This window comes from Oncorhynchus kisutch, linkage group LG22, assembly GCF_002021735.2.
Source record: "Oncorhynchus kisutch isolate 150728-3 linkage group LG22, Okis_V2, whole genome shotgun sequence".
NCBI classification, from domain to species: domain Eukaryota; kingdom Metazoa; phylum Chordata; class Actinopteri; order Salmoniformes; family Salmonidae; genus Oncorhynchus; species Oncorhynchus kisutch.
Window position 1 is genome coordinate 32,008,518 of NC_034195.2, and position 26,436 is coordinate 32,034,953.

At 44.5% G+C, this 26,436-nt stretch overlaps 1 protein-coding gene across 5 annotated transcripts in view; it reads left to right on the plus strand.

Moving 5' to 3' along the window:
- The window catches only part of LOC109867613 (SH3 and multiple ankyrin repeat domains protein 3), a 263,943-nt gene that overhangs the window by 146,037 nt on the left and 91,470 nt on the right, over positions 1-26,436 (plus strand). For all 5 annotated transcript variants that reach the window (XR_004204842.1, XM_031801754.1, XM_031801755.1 and 2 more), the window contains exons 8-12: positions 12,758-12,835; positions 14,137-14,203; positions 14,603-14,838; positions 14,969-15,132; positions 23,129-23,310. Coding sequence is in view for 4 of the 5 variants with exons in the window: in XM_031801754.1 (XP_031657614.1) it covers positions 12,758-12,835; positions 14,137-14,203; positions 14,603-14,838; positions 14,969-15,132; positions 23,129-23,310 (727 nt within the window). In the remaining variant the exon portion in view is untranslated. The remainder of the gene's footprint in view (positions 1-12,757; positions 12,836-14,136; positions 14,204-14,602; positions 14,839-14,968; positions 15,133-23,128; positions 23,311-26,436) is intronic.

The window sequence follows — 26,436 nt, forward strand, 5'->3', positions numbered from 1 at the left end:
CTAGTCACACCCCAACCTAACCAAAATAGAGAATAAAAAGGCTCTCTATGGTCAGGGCGTGACAAGGAAGGAGTGAGCTAACCTCTGTGGCAAGGAGGGATAGACCAAGAGGGGTGACCCGGTTGATAAAGTGGAGCTTAGGGCTCCACTGCTAGCTCAGCTTAGGGTAGGAAAAAACAGGGAAGCCACCTCACCGGGAAAGAGGCTCATTCAGCGGGATAATCCAGGCCTAAAACGTGCAGAGGGAGTTGACCCACCCTGTGAGGTCAAGAGAAAGGGAAGGAAAAAGGAAAGGGGGATTCTAGTCAGTTGTACAACTGAATGCATTCAACTGAAATGTGTCAGAAGATCCACAAGCAAAGACTACCCTCGCATGAATGAAGATAGTAGGTCCGTCAGGGAAGCGGCCCGTACCAGTCACCTCGACATTACTTCTCCGTGCAAAGTACTAGAATAAGACTACTTGAAGGTAATCATCTATTTTATATGTGTACATCCATTTTTGGGATTAAAGGCATGACAGTAGTTTAACATGTAAAATATAATGGTACATTTCAGACTAAATTGACAGCAGCTAATGTTAGCTAACTGGCTAGCTTCATCAGAAAGCTTTAGATGCAAAGGGAAACAAATATATTATTTGCTAGTTAACCATCTGATTGATAAAGTTGAGAGAAATGCCATTTGCTAGCTAGCTAAATGTAAAGTTGTTATTGGAGTTTATTCACAACAATTGATATAACTAGATCCACACATGTTATTCTCTATAATGCAGAATTGTAAGCGTGTAACTTGGGAAGCTCATTCAATAATACAGACGTGGGTGATTTCTGTCCTTGAACTGTGTTCAATTTTGTTCTCCAATTTCAGATCACAGTAGTTGAATGAGATGTTAGTGAAGTACTGTAACAAAAACCTGTGGCTGTCATGACTTCAACTTACTTAATACAGGTACCATGTCATTTTGTTAATCTATGCTGGTTTGTCATCTGATTTCCAGGAGCCTGACAGAGATACGGGCCTTCGGAAGGTATTCAGACCCCTTGACTTTTTCCACATTTTGTTACTTTTTCTAAAATTTATTAAATTGCTTTTTCCCCCATCAATCTACGCACAATATCCCATAAAGACAAAGCAAAACAGATTTTTGGAATATTTTGTTAATTTATTTTAAAAAACTAACTGAAATATGACATTTACATAAGTATTCAAAACCTTTACTCAGTACTTTGTTGAAGCACCTTTGGCAGTGATTACACCATCGAGTCTTCTGGGGTTTCTCCCATTCTTCTCGGCAGATGCTCTCAAGCTCTGTCAGCTTTGCTGCACAGCTATTTTCAGTTCTCTCCAGAGATGTTAGATCGGGTTCAAGTCCAGGCTCTGGCTGGGCCACTCGAGGACATTCAGAGACTTGTCCCGAAGCCACTCCTGCGTTGTCTTGGCTGTGTACTTAGGGTTGTTGTCCTGTTGGAAGGTGAACCTTCGCTCCAGTCTGAGGTCCTGAGTGCTTTGAAGGAGGTTTTCATCAAGGATCTCTGTACTTTGCTCCGTTCATCTTTTCTTCGATCCTGACTAGTCTTCCAGTCCCTGCTGCTGAAAAACATCCCCACAGCATGATGCTGCCACCACCATGCTTCACCGTAAAGATGGTGCCAGGTTTTCTCCACATGTGACCCTTGGCATTCAAGCCAAAGAGTCATGGTTTCATCAGATCAGAGAATCTTGTTTCCATGGTCTGAGACTCTTTAGGTGCATTTTGGCAAACTTCAAGCGCGCTGTCATGTGCCTTTTACTGAAGAGTGGCTGAAGAGTGACTTTACTGAAGAGTGCTGCATAGATAGATGGTTGTCCTTCTGAAAGGTTCTCCCTTCTCCCCGATTACTCAGTTTGGCCGGTCGGCCAGCTGTAGGAAGAGTCTTGGTGGTTCCAAACTTCTTCCATTTAAGAATGATGGAGACCCCTGTACTCTTGGGGACAGTCAATGCTGCGGCTATTTTTTGTACCCTTCCCCAGGTCTGTGCCTCGACACAATCCTGTCTCGGAGCTCTACGGACAATTCCTTCAACCTCATGGCTTGGTTTTTGCTCTGACACGCACTGTCAACTGTTGGACTTTCCAAATCATGTCCAATCAATTGAATTTACCACAGGTGGACTCCAAGTTGTAGAAACATCTCAAGGATGATCAATGGATACAGGATGCACCGGAACTCAACTTTGAGTCTTATAGCAAAGGCTCTGAATACTTATGTATACAAAGTTTTTCTGTGTTTTATTTTTAATACATTTGCAAAAATGTCTAACAACCTGTTTTCACTTTGTCAATATGGGGTATTGTGTGTAGATTGCTTAGGAACGTGTTTCATTTAATCAATTTTAAAATAAGGCTGTAATGTAACAAAATGTTTAAAAAGTCAAGGGGTCTGAATAATTTCCGAATGCACTGTAGATACAACCATAGTCCAAGGCAGGAGTTGGCAGGAAATGTCCCTACATCCACGTTGAGGCCTGCTACAGGCAGGAACATGGAGCACTCCATGTCAGTGTCAGTAAGTAATGCATTTTTTATTTAAATATACAGTGGGGAGAACAAGTACTTGATACACTGCCGATTTTGCAGGTTTTCCTACATTACAAAGCATGTAGAGGTCTAATTGTATATCATAGGTACACTTCAACTGTGAGAGACGGAATCTAAAACAAAAATCCAGAAAATCAGTAAGAATAGTAAGAATACCTTCAAACCAAATATGTCCAGCACAACTGTTTGGTCAGGAAAAACACTGTTCCACCTTTTTAATTGGTTAAAGGATAGTCTGCAACTTTCCTGAAGGACAGCCCAACACAACCCTCTCCCCCAACACACACTTCCCTTTGAAAGTTGTTGTGTCTTTTACGCATCCATTTCTGATTGGAAGGCACCCATACAGTCCTCAATCAACAATGGATTCAGTACCTCTTTCAATTGCATTCAGTACCTCGATTAATCTCTCTACATGTGTTACAGAGGGAATATTCCAGAGCCTTCTGACCAACTCCTGGAGAGTAAGTAAGCTCTGCTGGTGGTAATATACTTTATGCCCTATGTAAACCTCATTCACTATGGCTGACTGTCTGTGTGATGACATGTAGCATATTATCCAGGGCCATTGGTTGGATTTTCTGTACTCACTCCAAAACTCATGATATTTCCTCTCACTAAAAGTCTCCAGAAAAACGAACGCGTCCATCCCCCTATCCCCAGGTGAGTCTACTGGGCCATGGGGAACTCTAGAGCAGCACATTAAAAAAAACCTGCCCCCCTGTTGCCACCTATCAGCAGACAGTTCCCTGAGGAAGGATGCAACTCTCAAGGACAATGGACAAATTTGGTGGATGATCACCAAACGGAATAAAGTTTTGTATAAACTACTCATGTTTGTTTGTTAAAAGTTGTTGCAAAACAATACATTTTCCAGACTGTTTTTCCAATGTTTTACTAAGTACTATGCTAACTTAAACATCTAACAACATGCAGACTTCTCCATCTAGAAAACACCTGGTGCTTATGACTCAAAGGTCTAAAATCAATGCAAGTCTCATGTCCAGGGTGAATACATTCTGATTCATGTATATAAGACATCACACCGGTGTACCAAGTACCATATATATCCCAGACAAGCCTGAAGAATAGGACAAATAGACAAGTGAATATAAGTCTGCTCTTGTGTCTGTATGAATGAGTGGTAACATAAGATACATGTTAACATGTTAAATGGCTACGAGACATTGATAAGGAGACTCTAGCTGAAGTGTCAGGTAAGGTACCAGTGAAGGCCCTAGTATTCAGTCAGGCATCTGGAAGCAGATGTCACCATCCAGGCCCATGCCACAGCATGCAGAGGCCTGATTGTGAGATGACAATAAATACATTATGTACCTTTCATCACTAAAGCCGTGTTAGCATTTACTGCACATGTTGCTAAACAATCCAACCATTTTGTTATTGATATAAATGGGCAATTCACATACAATAAAGTTCATGAGCATTGACTATATTACCTCTAGGGTCCTGTGGTTGTCTGGCAGCATTTCTGCTTTCTAGTGATCTTACTCCCTCTCCACCTGAAATGCAATAACAACAAAAACATGAATAACAATGAGCCTAGTCAGTCAGTCATTTTCTAACTTGGTTAAATTAAAAGCACTAATGTCAATTTGCACACGTCTACTCTGGCAAATTATACCAAAACAATACAGCCTATTTGCAGGAGGGGCATGTTCCCCGTCACCAATTAATCAATAAACTGGCAGTGGAACGAACTTCTCAAAAGTCAATAACAAGTCTTTAAAAATATAGCTAGCAAATATATATATTTCTAGAAATCGAACATCGTTAGCTACATTGATGATGTTGGGAATTTTTCCCATAGCAGTTTCAATTTAACTTAGCTAACTAGCTACATGTTGACAGCTATATAATTAAGCAATAAGGCCAGAGAGGGTGTGGTATATGGACAATATACCATGACTAAGGGATGTTCTTAGGCACGACACAAGGCAGAGTGCTAGAACACATTTCTAAAAATGTACAAAACATTCTACAATCTTACGAATCTCTGGGTAGTGTGACAACAGTGACAGAACCCAAGCCTGGCCTTATAAAATAAATGATGCTTGCAAATCTTATTGAATGTATTCAAATGTGAAGTTACAAGTTTGCGACCATTGTTACATTTTTCACACATCATGATACAAGCTTGCAAACACGTTTGCAAATCGTACTTCCAACCACAAATCTCAAACTGGTTCTGTCATCATTATTATCCAGGAGCCCAGGTGGAATCAGGCACCTGTCAGACAAGACATGGAGAGGGAACATATTGGAAATGTGATTGTATCTTACATTCTTTTGACAATGGAACCCTCTATAAAGCTGTTGAATTCTGTATTTAAAACTGAGTCTCCTGAATGATTCATCCATTTAGTAAAATGCAGAGCTTTTAGCAACGGTACTTTGGGGGAACTCAACTCCTCTGGAGTTGACCTGCTGATGTTCAGTGTATATCATGGTAAAGAAACGTGGAGAGGAAGTCTGCTCGATTCTTAATGGTTTCCTGTAATATCACTATGGCTGCAAGCAGGAAGACAGATGTCCCTCTCTATAATTGGTCTCCTGGAGCGTTTGTGCATTTGTGTGTGTGTTTGTGTGTGAGTGTATATGTGTGTATACTGTATGTATGTGTGTGTTGTTGTAAATTGAGAGGCAGCAGTTGATGCATAGGTTTTCTACTGCCATTCATCTCCCCATTCCAAATAAAAGAGCATGCACACACACATACAAATCAAATGTATTTATATAGCCCTTCGTACATCAGCTGATATCTCAAAGTGCTGTACAGAAACCCAGCCTAAAACCCCAAACAGCAAGCAATGCAGGTGTAGAAGCACGGTGGCTAGGAAAAACTCCCTAGAAAGGCCAAAACCTAGGAAGAAACCTAGAGAGGAACCAGGCTATGAGGGGTGGCCAGTCCTCATAGCCTGGTCAAATAATGTGGTCAAATAATAATAATCACAGTAGTTGTCGAGGGTGCAGCAAGTCAGCACCTCAGGAGTAAATGTCAGCTGGCTTTTCATAGCCGATCATTAAGAGTATCTCTACCACTCCGGCTGTCTCTAGAGAGTTGAAAACAGCTGTCTGGGACAGGTATACACACACTGAACAACCACTGCCTCTCTTTCTCTCCATCCCATAATTCCCTTCTCTCTGTTTCTCCACTCATCTCTTTCTCTGTTTCTCCACTCATCTCTCTCTCCCTGTTCCTGCTTTATCACCCCCTGTCTCTCATGTCTCACCCCTTTCAGCCTCCTTCTCTTTAATGGATACTTTCTCATTCCCAGTAGATTATCCTGCTACTGCTAGAGACTCCTGCCTAAGGGAGAACAAAACACAAACACACACACAGACACAGACACAGACACACCACACATACACACACACACACACACACACACCACACACACACACACACACACACACACACACACACACACACACACACACACACACACACACACACACACACACACACACACACACACACACACATACACACCACACATACACATACACACACACACACACTCACATACACACCACACATACACACACACACACACTCACACACACACACACACACACACACACACACACACACACACACACACACACACACACACACACACACACACACACACACACACCACACACCACACATACACACACACACCACACATACACACAGCCCACCTCTATGTGTATTAACCGCCCTAGCTAATTCACTGTCAGAGACTTAATGGGGACATTAGCTACAGTTTGCTCCTCACCTTTAAGTGTAAAGTAAAAATAAAGACATCTAAACGCCTTTAAAAGAGGCCACCCCCATGCTACGCTTTACAGCAGCTTTACAACATGAGAGAGAGAGAGTACTGTAGACTACTTTATCACCGAACTCAACCCAGAGTCTCCCAGAGCATTCAGTCAGCCCACTGACACCCCTATTGGATCACAGCAAAATCACAGTCTACTTGAACAGAGAAGAAAAAAAGCAGGATAAACTGCTTACTATTAAGGAATTCAAATTCAACCCTTTTTAGAGAACTTCCTGGACAAAATGTTTCACTGCAATAGTGAAGGTGTAGATCTGGCAGTAGAAAGGCTAAAGTATATTTGATCTTTCAGCTTCCCTATCAAATCTAAAAATGTCACGCAGACAACAAAAAAAAGAAAATGAACAATGATGACAAATGGTCAAACAGGACAGAAATAAGGAAAAAGAATGAACAACATGTCAGAAATCAGCTGAATATAATGGAAGAATCCATAGAATCAAACCACTTCTGGGAAAATGAGAACACACTAAACAAAACAACAACACGAACGAGTTATTTATCTCCAATCTTTTTGTCCATTTAACAACGAGCAAACAGCAAACACATATACACAATCAATTACAAATCTTAGAATCAACTATTATTAAAGACTACCAGAACCCACTGGAGTCTCCAATTACATTTAATGAACTACAGGACAAAATGCAAACTCTCCAACCCAAAAAGCCCTGGGATGTTGATTATTTCCTAAACTAAATGATAAAATATATGGACAACATAAAATTGGTTATGCTTAAACGCTTTAACATTATCCTCAGATGTGGCATCTTCCCCAATATTTGGAACCAAGGCCTGATCATCCCAATCCACAAAAGTAGAGACAAATTCGTCCCCAATAACTACAGTGGAATATGCGTCAACAGCAACCTCTGGAAAATCCTCTGCATTATCATTAACAGCAGACTCCTACATTTGTCTTATGCAAATGTGAAATTGGCTTTTTACCAAATGACCATATGACAGACCACATATACACCCTGCACAACCTAAATGACCATATGACAGACCACATATACACCCTGCACAACCTAAATGACCATATGACAGACCACATATACACCCTGCACAACCTAAATGACCATATGACAGACCACATATACACCCTGCACAACCTAAATGACCATATGACAGACCACATATACACCCTGCACAACCTAAATGACCATATGACAGACCACATATACACCCTGCACAACCTAAATGACCATATGACAGACCACATATACACCCTGCACAACCTAATTGACCATATGACAGACCACATATACACCCTGCACAACCTAAATGACCATATGACAGACCACATATACACCCTGCACAACCTAAATGACCATATGACAGACCACATATACACCCTGCACAACCTAAATGACCATATGACAGACCACATATACACCCTGCACAACCTAATTGACCATATGACAGACCACATATACACCCTGCACAACCTAAATGACCATATGACAAATCAAATCAAATCAAATCAAATGTATTTATATAGCCCTTCGTACATCAGCTGATATCTCAAAGTGCTGTACAGAAACCCAGCCTAAAACCCCAAACAGCAAGCAATGCAGGTGTAGAAGCACGGTGGCTAGGAAAAACTCCCTAGAAAGGCCAATACCTAGGAAGAAACCTAGAGAGGAACCAGGCTATGTGGGGTGGCCAGTCCTCTTCTGGCTGTGCCGGGTGGAGATTATAACAGAACATGGCCAAGATGTTCAAATGTTCATAAATGACCAGCATGGTCGAATAATAATAAGGCAGAACAGTTGAAACTGGAGCAGCAGCACAGTCAGGTGGAAGTTGAAACTGGAGCAGCAGCATGGCCAGGTGGACTGGGGACAGCAAGGAGTCATCATGTCAGGTAGTCCTGGGGCATGGTCCTAGGGCTCAGGTCCTCCGAGAGAGAGAAAGAAAGAGAGAAGGAGAGAATTAGAGAACGCACACTTAGATTCACACAGGACACCGAATAGGACAGGAGAAGTACTCCAGATATAACAAACTGACCCCAGCCCCCCGACACATAAACTACTGCAGCATAAATACTGGAGGCTGAGAGACCACATATACACCCTGCACAACCTAAATGACCATATGACAGACCACATATACACCCTGCACAACCTAATTGACCATATGACAGACCACATATACACCCTGCACAACCTAAATGACCATATGACAGACCACATATACACCCTGCACAACCTAATTGACCATATGACAGACCACATATACACCCTGCACAACCTAAATGACCATATGACAGACCACATATACACCCTGCACAACCTAATTGACCATATGACAGACCACATATACACCCTGCACAACCTAATTGACCATATGACAGACCACATATACACCCTGCACAACCTAATTGACCATATGACAGACCACATATACACCCTGCACAACCTAAATGACCATATGACGACCACATATACACCCTGCACAACCTAATTGACCATATGACAGACCACATATACACCCTGCACAACCTAATTGACCATATGACAGACCACATATACACCCTGCACAACCTAATTGACCATATGACAGACCACATATACACCCTGCACAACCTAATTGACAAACAAAACAAAAACAAAGTCCTCTCATGATTTGGTGATCTCAAAAAAAGCTTTTGACTCAATTTGGCATGAGGGCCTGCTATATGAATGGATGGAAAGCGGTGTTGGGGTAAAAACATATGTCATCATAAAATCAATGTACACAAACAACAACAAGTGTTTGGTTAATAAAATTGGTGGGGACGACGTCCTCAATGCACTTATTGATATAACCAGTGACTGATGTGGTGTACTCCTCAATGCCATCGGAGGAATCCCGAAACATGTTCCACTCTGTGCTGCAAAAACAGTCCTGTAGCTTAGCATCTGCTTCATCTGACCACTTTTTTATAGGCCGAGTCACTGTTGCTTCATGCTTTCATTTTTGCTTATAAACAGGAATCAGGAGGATAGAGTTATGGTCAGATTTGCCAATTGGAGGGCGAGGGAGAGCTTAGTACACCTCTCTGTGTGTGGAGTAAAGGTGGTCTAGATTTTTTTCCCCTCTGGTTGCACATTTAACATGCTGTTAGAAATTTTGTAAAACTGATTTAAGTTTCCCTGCATTAACGTCCCCGGCCACTAGGAGCGCCGCCTCTGGATGAGTGTTTGCTTATGGTGGAATACAACTCATTGAGTGCTGTTTTAGTGCCAGCCTCGGCCTGTGGTGGTATGTAGACAGCTACGAAAAATACAGATGAAAACTCTATAGGTAAATATTGTGGTCTACAGCTTATCATGAGACGCTCTACCTCAGGCGAGCAAAACCTTGAGAGTTAGATATCGTGCACCACCTGTTGTTTACATAAGTTCATAGGCCCCCGCCTGTGTCTTACCAGAGGCTGCTGTTCTGTTGATAGAGTGTATAACCCGCCAGCTGTATGTTCTTAATGTCGTCGTTCAGCCACGACTCGGTGAAACGTAAGATATTACAGTTTTAATGTCCCGTTGATAGGATATACGTGCTTTCAGTTCATCCCATTTCTTTTCCAGCGATTGAATGTTAACTAGCAGACTAAAAGGCAAGGGCAGATTAGCCACTCGTCGCCTGGTCCTCACAAGGCATCCCGATCTCTTTCGGTGAAACCTACCTTTCCTTTTCCAGCGAATCAAGTGGATCTGAGCCTGGTCAGGCACCCGTAGTATATCCCTCGCGTCTGACTCATTGAAGAAGAACTCCTCGTCCAACTTGAGGTGAATAATACCAGTTCTGATGTCCAGAAGCTCTTTTCAGTCATAAGAGACAGTAGCAGCAACATTATGTTCAAAACAAGTTAAGAACAATGCGAATAGACAAACAAAATAGTATGGTTGGTTAAGAGCCGATAAGACGGCAGCCCTACCCTCCGGCGTCATCTTTTCCATAATCTGTTGCTTCTGTCCCCAACCAAGGACGGCCTACAACAGTACCTAGATCTTCTGCACAGATTCTGTCACACCTGGGTCTTGACAGTGAAACAAAAATATTGGTGTTCCAAAAAAGGTCCAGTTGCCAGGACCAGGACCACGAATACAAATTCAATCTAGACACTGTTGTCCTGTAGCACACAAAAAACGATACCTACCCCGGCTTAACATCAAACCCTTAGGTAACTTCCACAAAGCTGTGAACAATCAGAGAGTTAAGGCATGAACATAAAATTCGACATCCCAGTTAGGATCTGGTAAAAAATATTTGAATCAGTTATAGAATCCATTACCCTCTGTAGTTGTGAAGTTAGGGGTCCACTCACCAACAAATAATTCACAAAATGGGACAAACACCCAATTGACACTCTGCATGCAGAATTCTGAAAAAACATCCTCTGTGTACAACATAAAACCCCAAATAATGCATACAGAGCAGTATTAGGCCGATACCCGCTAATTTACCAGCTGGTTTAGGGGCTCAGTTCACAAACAGACCCCACAGAGCCCCAGGACAGCAACACAATTGGACCCAACCAAATCGTGAGAAAACAACAAGATAATTATTTGACACGTAAGAAAGATTCAACCAAAAATGCTATCTGGCCCTAAAACAGAGAGTACGCAGTGGCAAAATACCTGACCACTGTGACTGACACAAAATGAAGGAAATCCTTGACTATGTACAGACTCAGTAAGCATAGCCTTGCTATCATTAGAGGCCGCCGTAGGCAGACCTGGGTCGAGAGAGAAGACAGGCTATATACCCAGTGCCCACAAAATGAGGTGGAAACTGAGCTGCACTTCCTATCCTCCTGCTAATTATATGACCATATTAGCAACACATATTTCATACAGACCCACAAAGAATTTAGAAACATACCAAATATTGACAAACTCTGTTAGGCGAAGTGTCGCAGTGTGCAGTCACAGCAGCAAGATGTGTGACCTGTTGTCACAGGAAAAGGGCAACCAGTGGAGTACAAACACCATTGCAAATACAACCTATATTTATTTGTATATTTATATATTTTCTCTATTTGCACATTGTTAAAACACTGTACATAGCCAATAACATGACATTTAAAATGCTGTTATTCCCTTGAACATTTTGTGAGTGTAATGTTTGCTGTTCATTTCTGATAGTTTTTTTACTGTTTGTTGTTTTTCATTTGCTTTGGAAATGTAAACATACAGTATGCATTATGTTTCCAATGCCAATAAAGCACCTTTGAATTGAATTGAAAATTGAGAGAGTGAGAGAGTGAGAGAGTGAGAGAGAGTGAGAGAGAAAGAGAGAGAGAGAGAGAGAGAGAGAGAGTGAGAGTGAGAGAGAGAGAGAGAGAGAGAGAGAGAGAGAGAGAGAGAGAGAGAGAGAGTGAGAGTGAGAGTGTCTTTCTGGCAGGGTCGTCACACTGTAGCCATTATCTGAAGGTGGCAGATTAAGTCTAAGAGGAGAAACCTTGGAGATAGAAAGAGTGTCAGGATTAAACCATGGGAGTACTGTACAAGCGTCTAGTGATTAGCTAAGCTAACTGCCGGAAGGGTTGCTAGCATTAGCATGAAGTGATTATAGAGCTATTATAGGAAAGGCACTGCATTATTGAACCGCCTTGTTAGTTAAAGGAAGATGTGTGGATTCCTCATTTCTCTCTGCTTACCTTAAAAAACACACAAACTCTGACTATAGGTTCCTATGAGATCAGTGTAAAATTAACAGAAATGTGCGTTCCTGTGAGTGTATATACAGTATGACTCAAAAGGCTCCAGGAAGAGAGCAGCCACAAGTTTGGTTAAGGTCAATCATAGCGCTATTAATTCTATTCATACCCTGCAAACACATAGCCCTTCCCCTTAACCCATGGACCACTCCGGAGAGAGGGAGAGGACTATACATGTACACACAGCCCCAATGATATAGCATTGGGGCTATATCACACATTCACACAGCAACATACATGTTATGTAGGCTATGAATGGAGGGAGAGAGGATGGAAGAGGAGGGTAAAGGAAATACATTTCTGAGAGGGAGAGAAGGGACGAGGAAGGCTCTAGCATTACAGGATGAATGGAGGGAGGAAGTGAGCCTCTCTTTCTCTCCCTCTCTGGTCAGTGTAATTATCAGACTGTTGGGACCAATTTAGAGAACAGAGCTGGCACTCACTGGAGCCTCATATATATTCGGTGTGTGTGTGTGTGTGTGCACATGCACGGTTGTGCATGTGTGCTTGTTCGTGTGTGTTCTGATGAATTGAACATCCATATGCAACCAAAATACCAAAATTTCACAACTGATCTAACTTGTCTAACAAAAGTATCCAATTCTATCTCTTTCTCTTTCAGGATAGTTGTACCAGAGTTCTACTGTTTCGGGGAGTGAATAAAGAGATCAAGAACTACAACAGCCAGACAGCCTTTCAGGTGAGACTCCCCATCCTTCAGCTGGCCTCTATCAGACATCACATTCTAGTTATACCGTAACCATATGCCATGAGGACAACTTTGTGTGACTTAATATGGAAAAGGTTTTTGCATCTCTTGGAGGTCAAGGGAGCTCAACAATATCTGTATATTCTGTGATAACTACATGGGCATAAAGGCAACTCCACTTGAACACTGTTTCTGTACACTGGCCTGCCTCTGTGGCAAGCTGTGTGATTAAGCTTGTGACAAATTGACATTAACACAGATTTCCTCAGTACATCAATGTTCATTTGTTTGTACACAGGGCTATCTGGCGCCACACACCACCAGCACACTCACATGTACATGTGCACGCAGTCACATCCACACGCTCACACAGTGCCAGAAATCAGAAACACACGCTGCTGTCAGACATCTGTTACAATCAGCCTTTTAATGAAGGGATGCCAATGTGTGAAATATTCATCAGAGAGAGAAAGAGAGAGAGATGGAACCATAGAGTAATGCAAATTAAGAGGGGTGAGATAGAATTAGTGATGGACATGTAGTCTGATGATATTGAAGGATGGAGGGAAGGTGGGAGAGAGAAAATGCTTTGGATGGAATGTGTTCCCCTGTTACCTGTAGTTTAGAGTAGATGTATTATACGTCTTGAAACAACAGAGGCTGATGTTTATTCCAGACAGACTCTGGGACAGCAGCTTTCAGCTGGGTTCTGTTCTCTCCCAATGAGAAGGACAGCTTCCAATGGGAGCCTTGTTTTACAGAACACTCATATTGAGAAGTTGAGAGTTGGGAAAGGAACAAACACACAACACATATTTGACTTATGCTTCTCCTCCCTCCCCTCCCCTTCCATCCCCTCTTCTCTCCTCCCTCCCCTTCCATCCCCTCTTCTCTCCTCCCTCCCCTTCCATCCCCTCTTCTCTCCTCCCTCCCCTTCCATCCCCTCTTCTCTCCTCCCTCCCCTTCCATCCCCTCTTCTCTCCTCCCTCCCCTTCCATCCCCTCTTCTCTCCTCCCTCCCCTTCCATCCCCTCTTCTCTCCTCCCTCCCCTTCCATCCCCTCTTCTCTCCTCCCTCCCCTTCCATCCCCTCTTCTCTCCTCCCTCCCCTTCCATCCCCTCTTCTCTCCTCCGTCCCCTTCCATCCCCTCTTCTCTCCTCCCTCCCCTTCCATCCCCTCTTCTCTCCTCCCTCCCCTTCCATCCCCTCTTCTCTCCTCCCTCCCCTTCCATCCCCTCTTCTCTCCTCCCTCCCCTTCCATCCCCTCTTCTCTCCTCCCTCTCTCCTCCTCCAGGTGGCCATTATAGCAGGAAACTTTGATCTGGCTGAAATCATCAAGATCCACAAAGTGTCAGACGTTGGTGAGTAGACTACAGTACATGCCATGGGTATGTGGCTAACAGGAGGTGGTCACTGGACTCTAATGAATGAATCTAGACTGAATTACCCTGACTGATCTCCCATAGTGGTGTCAGAGGGTTAGAGAGCCCTCAGCACTCGGACTATAGCCACTGTAATCACCCAGTCAGTAATGATTCCTGATCATGTGCACTTGCTCTGTGTAATTCAGGGTACTGGGTGTCAATCTGCTATGTGTGAATAGTCTGCCATCTAGTGTTTGAAGGAAAGAATATACCAGATTCCTAATTTAATGCAGTAAGATGTTGTCCTAACTCAATACCCTCGGCAGTGCTTTAGGAATAAAGGCATATATTGTCATGTTGATTAGGCCAGCAACATGTTGTGTGTTCCTCTCCCAGTGCCTTTCAGGGAGACCCCATCCTACACCAACCGTAGACGTGTGTTGGTGGGAGGACTGCCCTCGCCCCGCTCCCTGCTGCGCTCCGCTAGCGACAACAACCTCAACGGGGACAGCAGTCAAGGTCTGGGTCAAGGTCTGGGGCAGGGTCACGGTCGACAGGGTCAGTCTCCTGTCCCCTCTCTGAGAAGCCTTCCTGCACTGGGACAACACCAACAACATGCCAGCCTGGGGGAGGTGAGAGACAGAGAGAGAGAGAAAGAGACAGAGTGTGTGTGTGTTTGCCTTTCTGCGTGTTTTGTGACAGAGATTTATGGAATGTGTGTGTAACAGACTGTCTGTGCTGTGTGTGTGTGTTATATTCCAGACTCGTCATGGAGAGATGCCAGACAGCAGTCTCCAGAGCACAGGCAGCTCTCGCTCCTCCCACTCCCGCTCTCCCTCGCTACACAGTCATCTGCATGAGGGCGATCAGGGCATCAGGAAGACACACGGACACCCTCTAGGACACGTCCCTCGAGGACGGCTCAGGTGAGACAGACAATCAATCATATATTTAATATTCTGCTCCTTGGGGGACAATGAACTGTTCTGGGTCTGATCTGAAAGGAATGCTCCTCCTCTCTTCTCCTTGTCATTGTCTCTCCCGTATGGGATAAATTGAGCAGATTACTAATGCTGAGGTTCCTAACCATTTTATTGTGATCATGTGTCAGTTGTACTGACTCAGTACATGATTAACACATAGCTTTATGCTTCTCCTATAGAACACTGTATGTGTGTATGCGTTTCTGCAAGTGTGTGTGTGTGTGTGTGTGTGTGTGTGTGTGTGTGTGTGTGTGTGTGTGTGTGTGTGTGTGTGTGTGCGTGCGTGCGTGCGTGCGTGCGTGCGTGCGTGCGTGCGTGCGTGCGTGCGTGTGTGCCCTTATTCTCCAGAAGCGGCAGCAGTTTGATGTCTGACATGGGAATTGCATTACAGACACGACTATAGCCCTCTCTCTATTTGTAATACCCTACTGTCACATCACTCCATCAATCACACATGCTGCTAATCAGACCTCTATCTCTCTCTCTCTCTCTCTCTCTCTCTCTCTCTCTCTCTCTCTCTCTCTCTCCTCTCTCTCTCTCTCTCTCTCTCTCTCTTCGTCCCAACCTTCCCTTTGTCTCAAGAAGGCCACCGTAGTAAAGCAGCATCAGTGTGTTGAACTTGACACCCTGTTGGTAGAGGTAGTGTAGCTTGCCTGTATTTGAATGTACTTCTGTCTGCACAAAGAGGTATAGTAATACCTTCATTTTCAGTACATATAATATGCTTACTGAGACTCCCGTATCAGTAGTAGTTAGACTGAGGGAGGTACAGAAGGAGGGATATAGAAAGGCACAGATAGAGGGAGGTAGAGGTCATTTCCCTGATGTGTCCTGTCCTAGATGCCTGTCTGTTCTTTTCTGTTATTCTTTTGCTGTAATTAGTCATGTTTATCTGTGTAAGAAGTGACAGGTCTGGAAATTACTGATGTTATTGACACAACAGTAAAGGACTGAGGACATCTGAGGGAAAGAGAGACGGTCCTCAAATGACATAGTGCAAGGAAAACATTAGCTATACGTTTATACCTAATCTTCACCCCTCCTTCCTTGTTTCCCTCCCTTCTTCTTTCCTTCCTTCACTACTCCTTTCCCTCCCTCTTGTTGGCTACTACTGGTCTCTCTCTCTCAGTCCCTGCGCCATCTTTCCATCTCTCTTTCTCCATCTCTCGCTCTGTGACCGTCTGTCCGCCCGGTGATAACTCCAGGGGCATTCTGGGTACCAGGGAAGTGTGAAATTAGTTTGGCCGGCAGTGGCCCGCCCCTACGGCCAACACAACGACTTCCTGTGGAACATGCCATCACTTCCTCTCACACCAGAGTGGGCGGTGCTGTAAGGAGTCCAACACTGTTGCCAGGGGGCATCTGGGAATTTAGATACATATAAAGGGTGGATGTCACAATGTGAGTGAGTTATCGATACCAAGATGACACCAATGATTTCCTTGGAGGTTGGTAAGGTAATAGGCCCCTTTCCTGTGAGGCTTTCTGCATCTGTCCCCTATTCATTTTCTGTGTCCCTCTCTTTCTCCCATCCTCTCTTTCATCCCTTATCCACTGTCACTTCCTGTCCTCCCTCTTTCTCCTCCCCCTCCTCTGTCTCTATCTATCTCCCTCTCTTCTCTCTCTCATCCCTCGTTCTCCCTGTATTAGTCACACTAGGGGCTGTTGGAGTGAAATTATCCATGGTTTCTTACTGCTGCCAAAAGGCTGAGAGAAAGAAATAGAGAGCGAAAGCGGGATAGAGAGAAAGTGTGTGAGAGAGAAAGGGAAAGCGAGAGAGAGGGGAAGAAAGAGAGAGAATCTCTTGAGTCCAGCTTAGAGAATCCACATTAAAGGAGGACATGGCGGAATCGATCCGAACGCATCATAGTCTGCATCATCAAAAGGCGACACAGTTCAGCCAGCATTGAGCCGTTTGGCTGCTAATCCCCCCGCTTTGGGACACAGTTTGGATGCACGCACACACACACACATACACACGTATACACACACACACACACACACACACACACACACACACACACACACACACACACACACACACACATTAGTGAGATAAGATGTAGGAGGACATTTAGTCCTGTATAATCAATGGCTGCTGTATTTCAGTGGTTTAGATAAATCAGCGATGATACAGATCTATGTTGTACATACATTAAAACACAAACAACTTTATCTTCATTTGGTGAGCGTGACACTGTATCATATAACACTACTGTCAGTCATCCTAAGATGTTGTCACTGTTTATAACATCTGTAATGTCAACCTTATTATAAAAGAGGGTTAAAAAAAGTGTTAGCAAAATATGTTGTACATACTGGTATTATCAGCCAGGTCACCTGTGATACAAGTCAGTATACGATGTCCATCCGTGTCTGAGGAAATCGGGGAGATGACATGGAAACCTGCCACTAGGGGCAACAGTGAGCACTGTTACCTTCAAGTATGTTTCGGTTTTGCTAGGGCATTGTGGACAGGGATGGCGGAGGGATGTAGGCATCTGCCTCTGGTGACAAAGTTTGCATGTTAGAATCCAGGATAGAATATTGTTTTTGAGGTTTTAGTTTTCAGTCTATCCCAAACCTTAACTCTACCTTAACCATTCTGAGTTAATAATGCCTAACCTTAACCATTCTGGGTTAATAATGCCTAACCTTAACCATTCTGGGTTAATGCCTTAACTTAACCTTAAACACTTCAAAACTTGACGTTTGCAACAACTTCTGCATTTAATATTTGAGAAACATGGAAGAACGTCTAATTCTGATGTGAGACTGTGAGAGCTAGTTGGTTTGTATAAATAACATAGTCAATGTGGATATCTGATATGATGTAATAGTTATGGCCATATTTGTTTTTTATTTCTCCATTTTAATCTGAGGTAGATGTTTGGATGAGGTATTGATCCATCTGTTTGGAGTTTAGTCAGTGTCAATGTGCCTTAGAGTTGTTGTGTCTGCTTAGCGTCCGCAGCTAGCTGCTTCCACAGACACTATGATCTCCTGAACACAACTCGAATGTTCTCTTTTATCAATAGATTACCACACAATGTCATAACCATGGCTATTCACATGGATGCAGTGATGAGGAAGAGAGAGGTGCTGAGATAGAGCGAAAACAGTGGTGTAATATCTTTGTTCAGGTGCAGCTATGCAGAGAAAAAGATGGAGAGAAAGAGCTGGTCATTAGGATGCAGAGTATGATGATACTTATGATTGTATTTTATAATGGGATGAACCCACCTTATGGAGGGAAACCTATTTGTGTGAGGGCCATTTGCACGAGAAGGGTGATTGTGCGCGCACGCCTGTGTGTGTGTGTGCGTGTGTGTGCATGTGTGTCCGTGCGTGTGTGTCCGTGCGTGTGTGTCCGTGCGTGTCCGTGCGTGTGTGTCCGTGCGTGTCCGTGCGTGTGTGTCCGTGCGTGTCCGTGCGTGTGTGTCCGTGTGTGTGTGTCTGTGCATGTGTGTGTGTTTGTGTGCATGTGTGTGTGTGTTTAGAACAAACTTCAATTGACTAGTCATCAAGTTCACCAGATGTATTATCTTCTTCTGTGTCGACAGTTACCACGGTTACAGAAGCAGTGTCCTAAGAAAAAGGAAGAGATGGGAAGGAAAGAGAGATGGAACAAAGTCGGGAGTGAGGGAGGGACAGAGAAATGGCTGAGAGCCTTGTAGTTGTTCATTTTTGCTTTATTTAAACGGTGTGTCTGAAGGTATGTTTTGCAGTAATGTATTTATAAATGTGTCTAAACGGTGGTTAAAGCTCTAGTCATTCATCCTGCAGTTAATTTAGATCAATAGTGTTGTTCCTGCATGTCCACCCCTTCCTATACACACACACACACACACACACACTGATAGGTGGGGCCGTTGTGGCAGTGTAAACACAGGCCATTAAAGGGGAGGACAGTTGGAGATCAATCTAGAGTCTACAGGGACCAACACACACACATACAAACACACACACACACAAACACCACCAGCACCAACCCCCACATACTCCAGCCCAGCTGCAAGGCACAATCAGGGGATCTGCCACCACAGAGGTCAGACCATCATACGTACCATTACAGCTCTGTGTGTATGTGTGTGTTTCTCTGTGTGTATGTGTGAATTTCTCTGTGTGTATGTGTGTGTTTCTCTGTGTGTATGTGTGAGTTTCTCTGTGTTTCTTTGTGTGTATGTGTGAGTTTCTCTCTCTTTCTGTGTGTGCGTGAGTGTGTGTGGGGGGGGGCTTGTTTGTTTGTGTGTGCGTGTGTGTGTGTGTGTGGGGGGGGGGGGGGGGGCTTGTGTGTGTGTGTGTATGTGTGTGTGTGTGTGTGTGTGTGCGTGCGACAAAGTGTCAAGGGTTGGAACCGGTTCAGGGAACAGAAAGCCGGAAAATAACAAAATGACTTGAGGAACAGAACCCAACCCGGAAACAAAAGTAATCTATACTGTTCCGGAACAGAATTGTTATTTTAAAAGCATGGAAACCGATTAATAGCGTTATTTTACGTTCCAGGCATTTTTTTCTGGTCCCACAAAAATAGCAATAAAGTGCATATGCAAAGCACTCAGAAACGTATTCCAGTGTCTGCCTGCCTGCCAGTTGGTGTGCGTGTGTTTGTAGGATACCTGCTCCTCCCTTTGAAGCATAGGTTACTGTAGCCTACTGAAGACGTTACAAGCATGATTCAAAAATTAGGGAGAGATGTTTAAAATAATGGATTCACTTTTTTAATGGTAGTTAATAACACTATAGTTATCACCTTTCTCATTGGATTTATTAACTACAAAAAGGTAAAGACGTGTTTTTATCTGCACATACAAGCTTGTTAACTAGCTAGCTCTGGTCCAACATTAAACCAACTCGGAAATTCAAAAACATTCAAAGTGCCAAGATAGAAGCCGCTCCTCCGTAGGTATAATTCTGTGGGCCTAATTCAGATACAGCATGTCATAACAGGATGCCCAGCGCGTCAGGGCAAGCTTCATCCTCCATCCTCTCTTGCTCTTTCCTCAGCCGCAAAATGTTAGTTGCATCTGAAGCCCGACACTGTCTCTGGCAGCACAGTGTGTTTGTCTTTCTTTATGTTTAAACCATGCTGTTACAGCAACATACTATGTTCTCTTAATGACTTGTCTATACAGATTAAATCGCTTACCCACTCCATAGCACGCTGCTCTATCCGCACTCATTGGTGAAGTCAACCAGTACTTTTTGTTGGGTTTAAACCGGTTTAGAACTTTATTTTGCTGGAACAGAAGGAAGAAATAGTGGTTCTGTTCAGAACTAAATGATTGGAAAATAATTTCAGTTCCAACCTCCAGTTTGGAGAGGGTAAGTAAACATTTCAATGTTAGTCTACACCTGTTGTTTACGAAGCATTTGATTTGTGTGTGTGTATTTTTGTATAACATGGATGGTTCAGACCAGCTTGCAGCAGCATTTAGCGATGTAGTTGAATTGCCTGTAATAAATGAATGTGAATGCACATCCGTTTAGCTACTGGCTTAATTAGGTGTGGAAGCCAAGCTCTATTTCCTTGTTTACCCGGTCCATTCTGTCCTCTTTTAGCCTCATCCCTCTCTTTATCTTATTCTGCCTGTACCCCTGTCTCTCCTGCCCACTTTAGCTTCTTCTTTCATCTCTCTCCTTTCCCTCGCTCTTCCTCCCATTATCCCCAACCTGTCTCTCTCCTCTTTTCTCCCTCCCTCCCTCTCTGCCCTGCCCTCCCTCCTTCCCTCCCTCCCTCCATCTCTCTGCCCTGCCCTCCCTCCTTCCCTCCCTCCATCCCTCTGCCCTCCCTCCTTCCCTCCCTCCATCTCTCTGCCCTCCCTCCCTCCCTCCCTCCCTCCCTCCCTCCCTCCCTCCCTCCCTCCCTCCCTCCCTCCCTCCCTCCCTCCCTCCCTCCCTCCCTCCCTCCCTCTCTGCCCTAGACTCCCTCATTCCCTCCCTCCATCTCTCTGCCCTGCCCTCCCTCCTTCCCTCCCTCCCTCTCTGCCTCCCCCACTCCATTTTACTCTGTGTAGTATTCAGTGTGCGGAGGGTGGAGTGTCCTGGGCTCAGTCATTAACATGCGGCAGGCAGCCACCTCAGCCTCTCCACTCTCTCTCTCTCTCTCTCTCTCTCTCTCTCTCTCTCTCTCTCTCTCTCTCTCTCTCTCTCTCCTCCTCTCCTCTCTCCTCCTCTCCCTCCGCTCAGTCCTGAGGTAATTGGAAAACCGTCAGCAAGCCGCTGCTTCAAAGGAGAGTGAGAAGGGTAGAGGGAGAGAGAGGGAGAGAAAAGGGGAGAGAGGCGAGGAAGCGGGAAAGATGGAGAGAGGAGAATGAATGAATAAAGGGTTACGAGTGATTGATACGACACAGAGACAGAAAGGGAGAGACAGGAAGAAGGGAAAGACAGAAAGGGAGAGGGGAGGGGTAGATATAGAGTGAGGGGTTTTCACACAGACACATGTCACATGATACCCACAATGTACACACATATGTAAACAAAGTCACACAGACAAACACACATAAGCACACAGATGCAAGATAAAAACAGATTGATTCATGAATCACTGTATCCATTATTTTGCAAGACCAAAGATAAAGCAGAGAGAAGGGTGGAGAGTGGAGAAAAGCAGCTGTAAGAAGGATGGGAGGGTGAGTGTTGAGGACACAGACAAACAGGCAGCAGTATGATACAGGGTGGAGCTCACATGTACGCATACACACACACACACACACACACAGCTGCAGCAGTAGTGATGAATGAATACCAGGAGAACCTCTGCTTCAGCTCTATTAGAATTCACCAGACGCCTCCCTCAGAGAAATGGAGGGAAGGAAGAGAGAGAGCGACAGAGAGATGGGGCAGAAAGGGGGAGAGAGAAAAGGTGTTTCAAGGCGATTCAAGAGGAGGTAGATTGCCAGCAACAATTAAGCCAGCAACAACCCCCCCCCTCCCCCCATCACACATCAACCTGCCCCGGGGAACAGTGGTGCATGCACACACACAGGCAGACAGGCAGGAGGAGATCAATGGTGCTGTGGGGCGTGTGTGTGTGTATGTCGGAACACTGTGTTCGCGACAAGCTGTTGCTAGCGTATGTTGTTCTAGTGGAGGTGTAGTGTTCGCAGTAGCGGAGGGGGCAGCCTGCTTGTGTGTTGGGTAGAATGCTCGGAGAGAGCTGTGTGAGTGTGTGTGAGCCGTCAGAGGGGAGGGGAGATGCCAAGTGCAGTAGTGGTAGCAGCAGCAGGGTTAGCAGCAGCGTCGTCGCCAGTGTGTATGCGTGTGTGAGTGTGTGTGAGCGGGCACGTGTGTGTGAGGGGTGGAGGGGAGTGGAGAGGGACTCCCAGGAGAAGGAGTCTTGGTCGGGGAGCAGAGCCAGCCTCTCTCCCTCTCCTCCACGGCAGGACCTAGACCTCCAGAGCCAGGGGAGTAAGTGGGATCTGTAACTCAGCCTGGAGCACTGGAGGCTGTAAAGACGCAGGGATCTCTTCCCCTCTCTGGAGGGCTGTTCGGTCAGAGCGGGAGCTCAGGATATGTGTGACCCAAGGGGACTGCCAGAAGGATCTGAGCGACAGAGACGGGAACGATTCCGTTCCTGTTAACCGTTAACAGTACTTCTCCTGCCTCGGAGAGAACCGAGAGGAGAAGAGGGGTGGAGGGAGGGGGACAGGGGGATTTTGTTTGCTGTAACGGAATAAGAGGAAGAACAACAGAGAGAAGGATTTAGAGAAGGAGGGGAGGAGGCGTGACCTCTCATCCCATGACTTTCCCTCAAGGTTTGCTTTGGGACCGTTGACTGTTGACCACTCGGACAGACTTATCTTACAACCGGTCACTGTGACAACCGTCAGGTTGTTGCTGTGTTACTGTCCCCTTGGCGACTGACCATGTCGGTAACCACCGGTTTCGGCTACCAGCTGCCTGGCATTACCACGGTAACCTATGTGTTTGTTTACAGCCCGGGTACGGTGCAACGGGACCCCAGTCCCCCCACCCACACCCCTCCTGCCATTGCCGGTGCCAGCGGGCCCAAGCGGAAACTCTACAGCGCCGTACCGGGACGTACCTTCATCGTGGTCAAACCGTACACGCCACAGGGCGAGGGAGAGATCCAGCTGAACCGTGGAGAGAGAGTGAAAGGTTAGTACACTATGACTGTTCATAAAGTGGTTATAATGACCTGTCATTTCCTGGTATAACCACTTTTCACATGTGTTTTTATTCAACTCTAGGGGTCTCAGATGTAGGAAGGAATTTAGAATGATAAAACAGACATATCTCATTTTAGGAAACCAACAAATCTTACTGTTGCATTGGGAACACAAACTTTTATTATTTCTATGAAATAATGTGAAAAACTATATGCTGATTAAGTCTGGCTCTAGTCTCTAGTCTTAGGCAAGGTCAGACATCACACGAGCGTGGTTCACCGAACCACTTCCACTACTCTTGTCACAGGTGTATGTAGGTAAATGAATGTGACAGAAGCTGTGTTTAACAGTAGAGGTACTACAGCGCTAGCAGGACAGGTCATCCATACATTATACTTACATGACATGGATAAAGATCACTCCACTGCTCTCATTCTGTTCATGCCTCTGTAATGTCACTTCACCACTGGAGAGTGGTACATTTGTTATCTAATGCATCTGAAGTGCTTTTCAAGTCAGTCTTTCTTCATCAGCGTTGTCATGGCTGTCTATGTATTCTGTAGCTCCTAATCCTAATGGTGCTGTAGTCATGGTGTCTGTGTGTTCTCTTCTCCATCCATGCCTCACTCCAGACTATGACTCTAATGATATAGAAGGTAAAACGACACAACATTTTCCAACATTACTGTCACCCCGTCTCTCTCTCCCAATCTCCTCTATATCCAAACCCACACCTCTCGTTCCCCAGACAACTGTAGTGTTTGGTTGTTGGTTGAGGAGGGAGTGTGTGTGTGTACAGTCGGTGTGGTGTGTGTGTATTCTACATAAGTTGCTGCCTTTAAGTGCATGGCCTCTATTGCCCAATCCTAAACTGACGCCTAGCCCTTAACCCATATGCACATTTGATAGGATTTGATAGGGTTTGACAGGATTTGATAGGATTTGATAGGATTTGATAGGATTTGACAGGATTTGATAGGATTTGATAGGATTTGACAGGATTTGATAGGATTTGATAGGATTTGATAGGATTTGATAGGATTTGACAGGATTTGATAGGATTTGATAGGATTTGACAGGATTTGATAGGATTTGATAGGATTTGATAGGATTTGACAGGATTTGATAGGATTTGATAGGATTTGACAGGATTGGATAGGATTTGACAGGATTGGATAGGATTTGATAGGATTTGACAGGATTTGATAGGATTTGATAGGATTTGACAGGATTTGATAGGATTTGATAGGATTTGACAGGATTTGATAGGATTTGATAGGATTTGACAGGATTTGATAGGATTTGATAGGATTTGATAGGATTTGACAGGATTTGATAGGATTTGATAGGTGTAACCAATATTGTAATAGCTCTGATCTGTGAAACTCACTCCTCAGCCTGAAGTGTCTCCACTTCACTCCACTCCACACTACTTACACTACCTCCTCCCCCACTTACACTACCTGGGTAAGACGCTTCAGGAGGGCGGTCACGTGTGTTGGCGAGGCAGAGTTCCTGGGTTTGAGTCTCAGTATGAGCTGAATCAGAGGAAGCAGTGCTCACCAAGCAGTGTGATGTCATTTACATCTATCAAAGCCTTCCAGATATCCACAAGTACAGAGGGGGTAGGGGTTAGGGGTTGAATACAGTTTGGGCAAGAGCATACACCTACCTCGTACTCCCTCCTCAGAGTGATTCTTCTTCCGTGTGCAACGTAGTTTATCTTCACTCTTCTACACATCCCTATAGGGTGAAATGTGTTCACTGCTTTTACTCTCCTACAGTCTCTTAGACACACACCCACAACCACCTCTCCCTGAAGCCACAGATACCGCACTTTCCTCTGTACCCCATATCCTCCCACCCCTAGACTGTGTGTTTGATGTTGATGCAAACTGTTGTTGTTTATGACGCCCAGGCAGATGTGGAAAACAACACAGTGTGGTGAGTACTATGAATAGAGGAACTCAGGGACCCAGTCTGATAATAATGACATGATGAGTAAATCCCTTCTCCCACCCACAGAACTTTCCATCTCTGTTGAACACACATACACAATTAAATTAAATGCATTCACCTTTTTGCTAATTTCCATGCTTTGTTCAAGGTTATTCACATGGCCACAAACCTGATAAATCATACTGTACATTGTATTGAGAATGAAGTCAACAGTGCTGTTACATAGCCACTTGTGTTAAACACCAGTCCTGCAGTAGCAAGGCTATGTGAATTTGAATGACAATACATGACACTGTGTGTAGCATATGCTCTCAACTACAGTCAGTACATTTGGATCAGGCTGGAATTGAACCCACAACCTTGGAGTTGACGCACCGCGCTCCAGCCAACTGAGCCATCTGGCAGGGTTGCGTAATAATGACCAGCATAGCTCTAACTGTATACTCTTAGAAGAAAGGGTTCCGACAGGGTTTTTCGGCTGTCGCCATAGGAGAACCCTTTTGGTTCCAAGGAGAACCCTTTTGGTTCCAAGGAGACCCCTTTTTGATTCCGTGTATGCTGAAAAAATATATAGTTACAGTTCATATAAGGAATTCAATAAATGTAAATCAATTTGGCCCTAATCTATAGATTGACTGGACAACAGCGCAGCCATATGTGGGCCTGGGAGGGCATAGGCCCACCCACATAGCAGACTGGCCCACCCAGTAGTTCTTTCCAATCTAGTTCATGGATATAAGCTGTATCGAATGCCAATTAGAAGGCAAAAATCTTTTTTTCACTCTTCAGTTTTGCTAGTCTCCACCTGGTCTTGTTGCTGCTAACCCGTAGTGACCAGTCCACCTCACAGTGCATCGAGGGGTGTTGTGACCCGAGGCCAGGCTCTGTGGATGGATGGTCTCCACTTTGATTCATAATACATTCCGTCTCATCTGCATTCATGAATGGATGAGTTGCTAATAGTTACAGGCCTCATTTACACTGGGGAAAGAGAGGATGAGAAAAGAGGAGGGGAAAGACAGGAAGCTTCTCTACCGTGCTATATTCCTGGGGAGGAAAGGTTGGCAGATGCCAGAGCACATGTTCAGTTTCAGTGTGAAGGTATGCCATGGAAGGATAGGGATACTCTCCCCCACCCCCTTAGTAAGAATAAAGA